Genomic DNA, 13,578 nt, shown 5'->3' on the forward strand with positions numbered 1-13,578 from the left:
ACTGCACACACACACACATTACCTCGCTCTTGTTGAGCTGCAGCAGCACGGGCAGCAGCGACACCAGCCGCCCCCAGCAACACACACACACACACTGCACACACACACACATTACCTCGCTCTTGTTGAGCTGCAGCAGCACGGGCAGCAGCGACACCAGCTGCCCCCAGCAACACACACACACACACACTGCACACACACACACATTACCTCGCTCTTGCTGAGCTGCAGCAGCACGGGCAGCAGCGACACCAGCCGCCCCCAGCAACACACACACACACACACTGCACACACACACACATTACCTCGCTCTTGCTGAGCTGCAGCAGCACGGGCAGCAGCGACACCAGCCGCCCCCAGCAACACACACACACACACTGCACACACACACACATTACCTCGCTCTTGCTGAGCTGCAGCAGCACGGGCAGCAGCGACACCAGCCGCCCCCAGCAACACACACACACACACACTGCACACACACACACATTACCTCGCTCTTGCTGAGCTGCAGCAGCACGGGCAGCAGCGACACCAGCCGCCCCCAGCAACACACACACACACACACTGCACACACACACACATTACCTCGCTCTTGCTGAGCTGCAGCAGCACGGGCAGCAGCGACACCAGCCGCCCCCAGCAACACACACACACACACACACTGCACACACACACACATTACCTCGCTCTTGCTGAGCTGCAGCAGCACGGGCAGCAGCGACACCAGCCGCCCCCAGCAACACACACACACACACACTGCACACACACACACATTACCTCGCTCTTGCTGAGCTGCAGCAGCACGGGCAGCAGCGCGCGCACGTCCCCGAGCCGCGCGAACAGCCCCCGCGCCAGCGACACCAGCTCGGGAGTCGCGCCCTCTGCAACAACGCACGCAACATCAACATACGTCTACTCATCATAATTAGAACAATGGGTGACACTGTGGCAGCACCAGCGAGTGTGTCTTTCTGGTTCTGACCAATTACATTGTTAGGGAGAAAAAATACGACTGAACCAACCAATTACAACTGGGGAATTAGGCACAGTACCGTAAGGCGCCATTTGTAATTAGCTTTTTCATATTTAGTTATAAAATCAATATACTGACGACCGAATGGCGTAGTGGTTAGTGACCGACGACCGAATGGCTTAGTGGTTAGTGACCCTGACTACTGAGCCGATGGTCCCGGGTTCGATTCCCGGCTGGGGCAGATATTTGTTCTCGGGTCTACTATTACACTGGGACTAACATAACACTCTGGCGAAAAGTGGGTGCAGCAATGCACCTCTGCCTACCCCGCAAGGGAGTAGTAGTTAATACAAGGCGTGAGTGCGTGATTCCTTTTTTTTTTATTACTATACAGAAGTCTATTATAAATGAAGTAACGACAACAAACCAACCTTTATCCACCAATATCTGCAGCACCTTGATGACGAGCGTGTCGGCGCCGCGCGGGCACTCGTCCAGCAGCACGCGCAGCGCGCCCCCCGCCCCCGCCGCCGCCCCCGCCCCCGCCCCCGCCAGCTCGCGCAGCGCGGGCTCCAGGCTGCGCAGCACGAGGCGCTTGCAGTCCGGCGGGCACGCGCCGTACACGCGACCGATCTCCAGCAGCAACTCTGTCGGAGAGAGGGAGAAGTTATACATGAGTATTCTACAGGTGTTGCAAAAGTGGTATGGCAAACCGAAACGGGTGATTCAATTGGCCCTAGAATCTAGGGTCCATTGAACGGTTTGCCATTTTTCGGGCTTAGACAGCTAAAATAAAAAAAATAAAGTAGAAGACAAATAAGAATGAAATACGCAAGTTGGCTTACTTGAATAGTTGGCCTATTTAAAGTGAACACACACGTCTTCGACGTCCAAAAGCACATAATCAGAAATGCTGATGACGTTTTCATTCTTCGATAATACCATGTTGTAGTCTTCTCTAACACTTGGATCGAGCCGCTGAAGCTAAGCTGAGCGGGGCGGTGATGAGACTCTTCCCTCATGTCCGGACAGGAGGGCCACTACCAAAATCGAACGAATGAACGAAGAAGAGCTGTCAAGCCTAATACAACGAGATGTCGCTGCATATTTTTTGTTCCGCACTAGGCAGCTTGGCTGCGCAGCCAGGTTGCGGAAGCCAGTAAAATATATGGGAATCCGTGGCTGCCTAGTGCGCGGGCTCCTATACAACATTATATGTTTTACTGGCTGCCGCAACCCTGGCTGTGCAGCCAAGCTGCCTAGTGCGCGGGGGGCCTTAAGCATGCCGATTCTTGTTCGTTCGTTCGTCGACATAGAGGTGCCGGAGCTGTCAGCGGTACAGGTGGTAGTTACCGGGCGCGGGGGGCAGCAGCAGGCGCAGCGGGAGCAGCGCGGCGAGGTACAGCGGCTCGCTCCACTATTATCTGTTGTAATGTTCTCTACTCTATGGTACAGGTGTAGTTACCGGGCGCGGGGGGCAGCAGCAGGCGCAGCGGCTGCAGCGCGGCGAGGTACAGCGGCTCGCTCCACTATTATCTGTTGTAATGTTCTCTACTCTATGGTGCAGGGGGTAGTTACCGGGCGCGGGGGGCAGCAGCAGGCGCAGCGGGAGCAGCGCGGCGAGGTACAGCGGCTCGCTTCACTATTATCTGTTGTAATGTTCTCTACTCTATGGTACAGGTGTAGTTACCGGGCGCGGGGGGCAGCAGCAGGCGCAGCGGCTGCAGCGCGGCGAGGTACAGCGGCTCGCTCGACTATTATCTGTTGTAATGTTCTCTACTCTATGGTGCAGGGGGTAGTTACCGGGCGCGGGGGGCAGCAGCAGGCGCAGCGGGAGCAGCGCGGCGAGGTACAGCGGCTCGCTTCACTATTATCTGTTGTAATGTTCTCTACTCTATGGTGCAGGGGGTAGTTACCGGGCGCGGGGGGCAGCAGCAGGCGTAGCGGGAGCAGCGCGGCGAGGTACAGCGGCTCGCTCCACTATTATCTGTTGTAATGTTCTCTACTCTATGGTACAGGTGTAGTTACCGGGCGCGGGGGGCAGCAGCAGGCGCAGCGGGAGCAGCGCGGCGAGGTACAGCGGCTCGCTCCACTATTATATGTTGTAATGTTCTCTACTCTATGGTGCAGGGGGTAGTTACCGGGCGCGGGGGGCAGCAGCAGGCGCAGCGGGAGCAGCGCGGCGAGGTACAGCGGCTCGCCCCACTATTATCTGTTGTAATGTTCTCTACTCTATGGTACAGGTGTAGTTACCGGGCGCGGGGGGCAGCAGCAGGCGCAGCGGGAGCAGCGCGGCGAGGTACAGCGGCTCGCTCCACTATTATCTGTTGTAATGTTCTCTACTCTATGGTACAGGTGTAGTTACCGGGCGCGGGGGGCAGCAGCAGGCGCAGCGGGACCAGCGCGGCGAGGTACAGCGGCTCGCTCCACTATTATCTGTTGTAATGTTCTCTACTCTATGGTACAGATGTAGTTACCGGGCGCGGGGGGCAGCAGCAGGCGCAGCGGGAGCAGCGCGGCGAGGTACAGCGGCTCGCTCCACTATTATCTGTTGTAATGTTCTCTACTCTATGGTGCAGGGGGTAGTTACCGGGCGCGGGGGGCAGCAGCAGGCGCAGCGGGAGCAGCGCGGCGAGGTACAGCGGCTCGCTCCACTATTATCTGTTGTAATGTTCTCTACTCTATGGTGCAGGGGGTAGTTACCGGGCGCGGGGGGCAGCAGCAGGCGCAGCGGGAGCAGCGCGGCGAGGTACAGCGGCTCGCTCCACTATTATCTGTTGTAATGTTCTCTACTCTATGGTGCAGGGGGTAGTTACCGGGCGTGGGGGGCAGCAGCAGGCGCAGCGGGAGCAGCGCGGCGAGGTACAGCGGCTCGCTCCACTATTATCTGTTGTAATGTTCTCTACTCTATGGTGCAGGGGGTAGTTACCGGGCGCGGGGGGCAGCAGCAGGCGCAGCGGGAGCAACGCGGCGAGGTACAGCGGCTCGCTCCACTATTATTCGTTGTAATGTTCTCTACTCTATGGTGCAGGGGGTAGTTACCGGGCGCGGGGGGCAGCAGCAGGCGCAGCGGGAGCAGCGCGGCGAGGTACAGCGGCTCGCTCCACTATTATCTGTTGTAATGTTCTCTACTCTATGGTGCAGGGGGTAGTTACCGGGCGCGGGGGGCAGCAGCAGGCGCAGCGGGAGCAGCGCGGCGAGGTACAGCGGCTCGCTCCACTATTATCTGTTGTAATGTTCTCTACTCTATGGTGCAGGGGGTAGTTACCGGGCGCGGGGGGCAGCAGCAGGCGCAGCGGCTGCAGCGCGGCGAGGTACAGCGGCTCGCTCCACGCCGCGCCCTCCGCCAGCGCGCCCGCGTGCGACAGCGGCAGCTGCCCTATTATCTGCACAAACAAGCAAACAGAACATTTATAACTAACTAGCTGTTCCCGCGAGCTTCGCTTCGCCTTAAAAAGTTTTCCCGTGGGATTTCCGGCATAAAAATTAGCCTATGTTCTTTCCCAGGGTCTAGACCGTATGTATACCAAATTTCATTAAAATCCGTTCAGTAGTTTTGGCGTGAAAGAGTAACAGACAGACAGACAAACAGACAGACAGACAGACAGACAGACAGACACAGTTACTTTCGCATTTATAATATTAGTTAGGATAGGTACTAGCTGTTCCCGCGAGCTTCGCTTCGCCTTAAAAAGTTTTCCCGTGGGAATTCCGGGATGAAAAGTAGCCTATGTTCTTTCCCAGGGTCTAGACCGTATGTATACCAAATTTCATTCAAATCCGTTCAGTAGTTTTAGCGTGAAAGTGTAACAGGCAGACAGACAGACAGACACAGTTACTTTCGCATTTATAATTCATATTAGTTAGGAAGTTAGGATTAGGATTCAACACAACAAATTGGGGTTATTTGATGTCGGCATTTTGTGAGTGGAACTAATTCAATAGTCACGAATGTCATCATCAGCCAATAATCATCCACTGCTGGATATAAGCCTCTCCCAAGGAGCAACACAACACTCGGTCCTCGGCCTTTCTCATCCAACCACTACCCGCCACCCGCCTAAGGTCGTCAGTCCAGCGGACAGGAGGGCGTCCCAGGCTGCGTTTGCCTGTTCGTGGTCTCCACTCGAGAACTCGTCTACTCCAACAATTATCGGTTCTTCAGCAGATATGACCAGCCCATTGCCACTTCAGCTTGCATATTTTGACAGCTACGTCGGTAACCTCAGTCCTCTGACGGATAACTTCATTTTTGATACGATCCACCAGAGAAACCGCAAGCATAGCTCGAGTGTTTAAATAGTAAGGCCCGGGTCTCCTATTTACGCCGTAGGTCGCGTCCAGCGTCTTGCCGTAGGCCGCGTCACGATGCTCACTATAGAAATGTACTGATGCGGTCTCCCTCACACGCCGACGTTGGCGCGTAGACGTAGTGAGCATCGTGACGCGGCCTACGGCGTGACGCTGGACGCGACCTACGGCGTAAATAGGAGACCCGGGCCTAAAACAGTAATGGTAGTCTCACCAGCGAGCAGTGCTTGAGCACGGCGCGGCGCACGGGCGCGCTGCCGCCCAGCAGCCGCCGCGCCGCCGCCGCCGCCAGCCCGCGCACCTCCTCGTCGCGACTCACTGCAATATAGACATAGACATAGACACATCGTTTATTTACTAAAAGAATACACATCACAAATACAAAACAACATCAATAGGAAACAGTGACATGAAGAAGAATCACAATAATTGTGGTGTGTAGTATGTCAGTAAAATGGCTCTGACTCAGCATGTGCTGTGGTGATGTATTCTATGTCTATCCTTTATGTATCAATAAACGCCAGTCTAAGCCTAACGCGTGTCTTATTCAACCGCCTCCTTAGCTCCAACCTTATATGGCGACCTTGCCAATTCGGTTGTAAAAATAAATAAATTTATTCTCCTATATACGTAATATATACCGACAAATACATATATATTTCGGACTTTTATGTGTTAAAATGGGTAACACTAAATCGCAAGAAACAATCATTGCCCAAAATGGGGAAGGCAATTCCGCGAGTGTGCAACAATTGCAATACCATGTATCGGTGACCAACGTTCTACTGATGATTATCGTCATGTTCCTGTGCCTCGGTGGTTGCTTTAAACTGATGGAATTATACAAAAAGTGCCACCAGCAACAAATACGTCGTGAAATAAACGCGCGGTCCGTGATGATGCTGAAGCCGGTCGGCGACCGCCGGCCCCCTGAGGAAGTGCTACGTGTATAAAAGTGATATTCAGTGCCTACATATATATATTTTTATTATCTGAGCAAATAATAATCGAGTGAATTACCCATTTAAAGTGCGTCATACAATGTAAGTTGTCTTATTGAGTGCACAAGGCTCACGCGAATTCAATACGGGCGGACAAAAAAGGAAAGTGTTTACATTCTTGGGACTTGCACGAGGCTCGCGCGCGATAAATACTGTGACTTGAACTTGAAAATAATTAATTAGGGTTCAATATAATGTTTATTCTATTATTAATCATGATATGGAATTTATTTGCGTAACTCTTACTAAATTAAGGTCCTTATATACGAATCTAACTAAATTAAGTCTTAAAAGAAGGACTTCTGAAACATTAAAAGGTAAACTAAATGAATGTAATATTATCTACAGGGAGCACCAGAAAATAGTTGATATTTTGGAAAAGGAGATTAAAAATTGTGAGATAAATAGTAGTGACGTAATAATTATACGGGAAAATTGTACGGAAATTAATAATTTGTACTCGCAAATACACGAATTTTGTAATCAATATATAGGTAGTATAGAGTCAAATTTATTACCAAAAATGGATAAATTCGATTTGAAAACAGCTATAATGCTGCTACCAGAAATGAATGGAGATGAATGTGTGACGAAAAAATTAATTAATTGTATAGAAATGTATCAAAGTATGATTGATTCTACTACGGAACCACAGTTAATTAAATTTGTTCTCACTTCGAGACTTTCGGAGAGCGCTAAAATGCGCCTATCCCAAAACTATTCTACATGCAATGACTTAATTAGTGATATGAAGGCACACCTTTTAACTAAGAGATCCAGTAACGCCATTCATTTGGAACTTATGAAAATGCGGCAAAATGATGATACGGTAGAGGATTATGGGAAAAAAATTGAGGACTTGTTTATTAATCTGACAATTTCACAGGCTGATGGGAAGGCTGACTCGTTCCAAACGCTTAAACCAATAAATGAAAAATTAGCTATTCACAGATTTACAGATGGACTACGCAGCCGTGAGTTAAGTGTCATTTTAGCGGCCCGGAATTATTCGGAGCTGAAAGATGTTATTCGGGCTGCGAAGGACGAAGAAGCTTCGGGAAACCACCAATCTACTTCTTCAGTATTTGCTGGTCAGACTCAAAGGGGCTATCCAGGTAGGTTTGGTAGTAGGAATTTTTATTCCAATAGGTACCCAAGAGCCAGAGGTCATTTCCAGAGAACGAATAATTGGGACTTTAATGGTAATCCAGGTGGTGATAACAGAAATGGGTTCCCGAGCCGCTATCAGCGAGGGGGTCGCGGCGGTTATAACGACAACTACAGAGGTAGGTACATTCACGCCCAAACGCGTAGGATAAATTGCCTCAATGAAACCGATAATTCGCCCAATGAACAAAATTTAAATTCGGAAACATTTTTTCGTGACTAAAACCATATTTACGTGCAATTTCGGGAACTATGTAGAATTATACTACAATAATTTACAGCGAAAATTTTTAGTTGATTCAGGCGCCACAATATCGGTTATAAAACTTGATGCCTTGAGTTACACTGACAGCGAAAATATACATAAAAATTGCATACAAATTCAAGGATTAGGTGGAAACTTATTAACTGAAGGCAACGTTAAATTAGAACTGTTTGTAGAAGATAATGTCATTCAGCACGACTTTCATGTACTTAATAATTTACCATGTGACTATGATGGAATAATAGGACAAGATTTTTTGGAATATTACAGATGTGTCATAGACTATGAACGATGCGCGTTATCTTTAAAAAATAATAATTCTGTTATATTAATACAGTTACAAAACGGGAATAGATTAAAGAATAAAAGTTTTGAAATTCCCCCGAGATGTGAAAAATATTTATGGCTAGACACAGACAAAAGTGATGATTGCGTTATTTTTCCAATGGCATTAGGAGAAGGTATATTTTTAGCAGGTAGTATTAGTAAACCAAAAAACGGGAAAATACCTGTGCAAGTATTAAATACTAGGGAAGAAACAGTGAAAATTAGTAATTTTAACCCTGAAATAGATGATTTAAATGATTATTTAATAAAAAACTTTGAATTTAACGAAAAATCGCCGGCTAGAGTAAAGAAACTATTAAATACAATCGATTTGTCACATTTAAAAGCAGAAGAAAGAACATCAATAATAGATATTTGTGCCAAATTTGCAGATATTTTCTATTTGCCTGGTGATCAATTATCCACTACTGATATCTACGAAACTAAAATACATGTAAAACCTGATGCTTCACCAGTTTACACTAAACAATACCGACTACCACATGCTCAGAAAGAAGAATTAGAAAAGCAACTTCAAAATATGTTATCTGAAAAAATTATTGAACCAGCAAGTAGTGAGTGGTCCAGCCCTGTTCTATTGGTACCAAAAAAATCTACCGACGGTAATAAGAAATGGAGATTAGTAATAGATTTCAGAAAACTTAATGAAAGAATTGTAGACGATAAATTTCCGCTGCCGAATATAACTGATATTTTAGATTCTCTTTCCGGTTCAGTTTACTTCAGCCACCTAGATTTAAATTCAGGATATTATCAACTTAATTTAGATCGCTCTAGTAGACCGTATACAGCATTTACAACACCTTCCGGACAGTAACAGCTTACTCGGTTACCAATGGGTCTTAAGACATCACCAAGTTCCTTCTCACGAGCAATGACTATTGCAATGGCGGGCTTAAACTATGAAAAATGCTTTGTCTATCTTGATGATCTAGTCTGTTTTGGCCGTTCGTTAGATATTCATAATAAAAATCTATTAGAAATCTTTGAAAGACTTAGAAAAGTAAATTTGAAATTGAATCCACAGAAATGTTGTTTCCTAAAAAAAGAATTACTATACCTCGGCCACGTAGTTTCAGATAAAGGAATATCACCGGACCCAGATAAGATAAAAACATTAAAAAATTACCCCGAACCAAAATGTCAAGATGAAGTTAGGAGATTTGTTGCATTTAGTAACTACTATCGTAAATTTATACCACACTTCGCAAAAATTACCATACCATTAAATAATCTTTTAAAGAAAAATCGCCCTTTTGATTGGACATCAGATTGTCAATATTCTTTTGAAACATTAAAACAAGCACTAACAACTACACCAATATTAGAATACCCAGATTTCACAAAGACAAATACTTTTATTTTACAAACCGACGCATCCAACACGGCTATTGGAGCAGTTTTATGTAATAGCAACATGAAACCAATTGCATACACGAGTCGCCCGCTTAATAAGGCGGAACAAAACTACCCCACTATCCAAAAAGAACTTGTTGCGATTGTTTGGTCGGTTAAATACTTCAGACCATATTTATTTGGCCGAAGATTTATAATTCAAACAGACCACAAACCACTGGTTTATTTATTCGGAATGCGTGATCCAACAAGTAGACTGTTGAAATTTCGACTAGTATTAGAAGAGTATGACTTCACCATTCAATATATTAAAGGAAAAGATAATGTTACAGCAGACGCATTATCTAGGATAAATATAACATCTGACGAACTTAAAAATATGAATAATCAATTTAGTATTAACGTTATTACAAGAGCACAAAAGAAAAAAAATGATGAAGAGGAAAGAAAAAAGGCGGATACAATTACTGTCGACAAACCTACAGGTGACAAGCTTAGCAAACCTAAAATTGTAGAATTGATTAGAAAACCAAATGAGTGCGTGGAAATGATACTAAGTGAAGGAAAATATATTAAAATGTCAAAAGAAAATAATCGTATAACAGATGAAATCAAATGCTTTGCCTTATTTATTTATTTATTTATTTACTTTGGAGTACCAACAACATGCACATAAAATCATCTTATTAACATTTACAAATATACTTAAGTCTATACATGCATATCAATTATAGGTACCCTCATCATTCATTAAATTACATTTTAAATCTTAATTAACATCTACAATTACGGTACTTAATTCCAAATACAATATAAATATGATGGTAATTCTTACACGCAATGCAATACAAAAAATTAATAAGTAAAATTAATTTAAATACATTATTGAAAAAAAAAATATTATATTATACATAATTACAAATTTTAGAATATAACTTATTTAGGTACTTAAATTGAATTTCAATAAATTTAAATTTTAACAATAATCATTACAATAATGTTGCTACTTATTAATATTGCTATTAATAGTATTAATATAGAAATTATTTATTTATTCTATACATAATATTATTCCTTATAAAAGTAGTTGAGCAATTTGTTTTTCAGGTTACTCTTACCAAATATGTCTAGATTGGGTATTTTAGTGACAGTAAAATTGTACTCTTGGCTCATTCGGAAGAGTGGTGTTTGTTGTCCGAGGTTGGTTTTGGTCACCGGAACAAATAATATTTTTGAGATGGGTTTTCTAGGAAGATGGTATGGGACTGATATGCTTACATTCTGAAGGAGAAATGCAGAATCGATTCTACCCTCTATCACCTTTTGTAGGAAGTTAATGTCATTCACCATTCTCCTATCATGCAGTGTGTTCATTTTGTAAAATGAGAGACGCTGATCATAGGGCTGGCGATGAGAAATACCCTGAGAGAGGAAGGCCAAGTGTCTAGTGAATGCCCTTTGTATGCTCTCAATCTTTTGGGAGTGCACTGAATAGGTAGGATTCCACACAACACTGGCAAACTCAAGGTGACTTCTCACCAATGCGTTATATAAAATTATTTTAGTACGAGACTGGAATTCTCTAGTATGTCGTCTCAGAAAACCTAACATTTTAGCTGACTTCTTTACAGCGGTTTCGATGTGCGAAGTAAGGGTAAGTTTGCTATCCAGTATTACGCCTAGATCACGTATTTCACTTACTTTTTTGATGACCGCTCCGTCAATGCTATAATTAGATGCTTGCACATTTCTTTTGCGTGTATACTTAACGTGATAACATTTTCTGGCGTTAAGTAACATTTTATTTTGATCACACCATTCTTTAATTCTATTTAAATCATCCTGTAGTAATTCAGTATCATCTTCACTTTTAATGGTTTTATAGAGTTTTAAGTCGTCAGCAAATATTTGGAACTTAGAATTTTTAATTTCGTGAACAATGTCATTGATAAAAATCAAAAATAGAAGTGGACCCAAATTTGACCCCTGTGGTATACCAGAAACAGCAATATACTCCCTGGATAAAAAACCGCTAACTGATACAGACTGTGATCGGGAATTAAGGTATGATTGAAACCACATCAAGATGGAGCCATACACTCCATATGATTCCAACTTTTGAAGCAAGAGAGGATGGCTAACTTTATCAAAAGCGCTACTAAAATCGGTGTATATACAATCAACCTCTAGGCCCTTGTCTACTTCCATGGATACGTCTGTCAAGAAAGAAATTAGGTTGGTTTCAATTGATCGACCCTTGCAGAATCCATGCTGATTTGCCGATAGATAATTATAGATATGATGCCTAAGTATAGGACATACCATAGATTCAAATATTTTTGAAAAACAAGATAGAATTGATATAGGCCTATAATTTTTTATATCCGTTTCTATTCCATTTTTATAAATTGGAACAACTCGGGACTTTTTCCACTCATCAGGAAATACTCCATCTTTTAGTGACGCATTAAATATTATTGCTAAAGGCAATGCGAGAGCTGAACTACATCGCTGCACAAACAAGGCAGGTAAACCATCAGGCCCAGCCCCTTTCTGAATATCAATTCTTTTTAGTTTTAGAAGCACTTCTCGTTCAGTAACATACATTCGACCAAATGCTCTATCTGAGGAATGTGGAGCTTTAGGTAAGTATTGGATGTTACTACCACTATCTTTAGTGAATACTGAGGAAAAGTGATCAGCAAATAATTCAGCTGATTCGGTTCCAGATTTGGCCGTGGAATTTCCCAGTGTAAGTTCAGCTGGTAGAGTAGAAAGGCCACCACGCTTATTTCTCAAGTGCCGCCAAAATGACTTCGGATTCTCAGCTATGTTACATTCAATTTGTTTACTGTAATAGGCGTAACATTGCTTCAATATTTTTTTACAACGGTCGCGTAGTAACTGGAATTCTAGTTTGTCTCTAGGGTTGTTATATTTTAAGTATTTCCGTCTAATCTTTTCTTTTTCTGTAAGCAACTTTATAAGTTTATTATTGAACCATGTCGGGTAGTTTGATTTAATTCGTTTTCGTTTTGGTACATGTTTTTCAATGAGTGATTTAATTCTCTCATACAAAACAGAAACCATCTCATTAACATCCTTACAAGTAATAAATGTAGTATTCCAGTTATTATCATTAAGGCCGGATATGATAGAGTTATAGTCTGCCTTATAAAAGTTGTGGTCAAGTCGAGGTTTTGGTTTTAAAAAGTCTATTTGATTGAATTGTAATGAAAGAAGTAGTGGTGGATGTTTTTTATCGATTTTACTTATAGGATCCAATGCCTTAATAACCTTAAAATTAAATGAGTTGCTGAAAATTAAGTCCAATATTCTATCGTCACAATTTTTGATATAATTAAATTGATTGAGACTATTCAATGCAGTAAAGTCAATCAAAGCATGGCCGAGATTGCTATCATAGTTAGAGGGATTCAACTGATTCGTTTGTGAATTTAACGTCCATTCAATAAATCCTAGATTAAAGTCACCCAGTATTATAACATCATCCACCTCTGACATAATATTACTCGAATTATCAAGAAAATTCCGGAGTGCATCTAACTTAACTGGTGGGGGCAAATAAACTACACAAATTGCAACAATGATATTTTCACTATTTATGTTTAGTTCTATTTTAACCCATAGATCCTCCGAGCTGCTCTCCCATGAGGGAACACGAATTGATTTAATCTTATTCGAAACTGCTAACATTATACCACCACCATCTTTTTTAGATTTAGAAGCACGGTCTCTACGATGTATTGTGTATCTAGAGTCAATGTATTCAGCATTACTTATGCTAGAGTTCAACCATGTTTCGGTTAAGGCAATAATACTATAATTTGATTGCAACACATTATTATAAATTTCATTAATCTTAGTTCTAGAGCCTCCTAGATTCTGATAATACAAATCAAGCACAGCGAATTATACAATAAAAATCAATAGCATTCACGTGTATGTACTTAACTAACTTATAACTACTTACTACAATACTATACAAGCTTACTAAGACTCTCGGTATTGCGGATGAGTTTATGTTGGCTTTCTTCGTCTTTGCGCACAAAAATTCTGCCATTTCTCACCCATACAAACTTATATGATAGCTCTTTTGCTTTAAGCCGTGTTGCAGCGTGAAGAGCTTTCGA

The 13,578-nt window shown here is 43.3% G+C and overlaps 1 protein-coding gene across 1 annotated transcript in view; it reads right to left on the bottom strand.

Moving 5' to 3' along the window:
* Window positions 1–13,578, bottom strand: part of LOC105396512 (symplekin) — a 44,912-nt gene that overhangs the window by 5,852 nt on the left and 25,482 nt on the right. The window contains exons 9-12 of the mRNA XM_048627297.1: window positions 5,502–5,605; window positions 4,245–4,362; window positions 1,408–1,623; window positions 781–884 (exon numbers count right to left, since the gene is read on the bottom strand). Of these exons, the coding sequence (XP_048483254.1) occupies window positions 781–884; window positions 1,408–1,623; window positions 4,245–4,362; window positions 5,502–5,605 (542 nt within the window). The remainder of the gene's footprint in view (window positions 1–780; window positions 885–1,407; window positions 1,624–4,244; window positions 4,363–5,501; window positions 5,606–13,578) is intronic.

Source organism: Plutella xylostella, chromosome 18 (assembly GCF_932276165.1).
Source record: "Plutella xylostella chromosome 18, ilPluXylo3.1, whole genome shotgun sequence".
NCBI classification, from domain to species: domain Eukaryota; kingdom Metazoa; phylum Arthropoda; class Insecta; order Lepidoptera; family Plutellidae; genus Plutella; species Plutella xylostella.